Source organism: Sphaeroforma arctica (assembly GCF_001186125.1).
Source record: "Sphaeroforma arctica JP610 unplaced genomic scaffold supercont1.11792, whole genome shotgun sequence".
NCBI classification, from domain to species: domain Eukaryota; class Ichthyosporea; order Ichthyophonida; genus Sphaeroforma; species Sphaeroforma arctica.
Genome location: NW_014028766.1, coordinates 1 through 792, shown reverse-complemented (window position 1 = coordinate 792; position 792 = coordinate 1). Strand labels below are relative to the sequence as shown.

At 41.0% G+C, this 792-nt stretch overlaps 1 protein-coding gene across 1 annotated transcript; it reads left to right on the top strand.

Annotated features, from left to right (window-relative positions):
* Positions 1-142: 142 nt before the first annotated feature.
* SARC_17712 (hypothetical protein) lies at positions 143-292 on the top strand (the record flags this gene model as incomplete). Its single annotated transcript, XM_014288198.1, has 1 exon — positions 143-292. A coding segment is annotated over one exon (150 nt), but the record flags the coding sequence as incomplete, so codon positions are not given.
* Positions 293-792: the final 500 nt, after the last annotated feature.

The following is a 792-nucleotide window of genomic DNA, read 5'->3' as shown; positions in this document are numbered from 1 at the left end:
ATGTATGTATGTATATATATTATATATTATATATATATATTTATATACATATATATATATATGTTTTCTATGGGAGTAGTTTCTGGATACAATCAGAGGTACCCATGGGGATCTATTTTTGTCGTTTTCATTACTGATTTATATGTTGTACGCTGACTACAGAGAGACTGACTTAGACGAGGTTATTCAGATAGACACTATCTTCTATAACGTGTCCAAGGGAGACGTTGCCAAGCAGGCGGATCTGCACAAGAGCTTCAAAACCGATGACAATCGCAAGATATTATTAGAGGTAAGATTTCATGACAGGAGTGCCTTTAGTCATTTAAGTCTACCTTGGCGCGGTAGGTATGCTGGCCATCGTTGGTCATGGCCCGATGTCCTTTCATCAACGTAAACACACGACAGCAATCACAATGTGGCAATCACAATGTGTGTTTCTTGTACTGAGGTTGTGCATATACTGCTCCTCTTGTCCCGCCTGTGCGCTATGCGCAGATTGTGAATACGGCGCTTCTTCGATGGAATATATGCTACCTTAATTTAACAGTACATATGTATTGTATCGTTTGTTGGGCTAAACCGCTGGTACAGTTTCTTAGGCGCACATTCTGTTAAGCTTGAGGATTTCCCGCACCTATGTATCAGTTTTTGCCCGTTCCCGAAGACATTAGTTTGTGCCATTGAACGCCATCGTAAAACACTAAACCTGCACCAAGGGCAGGTAATCTCGCCGCTCACAGGCTTAAGTTAGTCTGTACCTATTATACAATACGTGGGTGTTGATATACC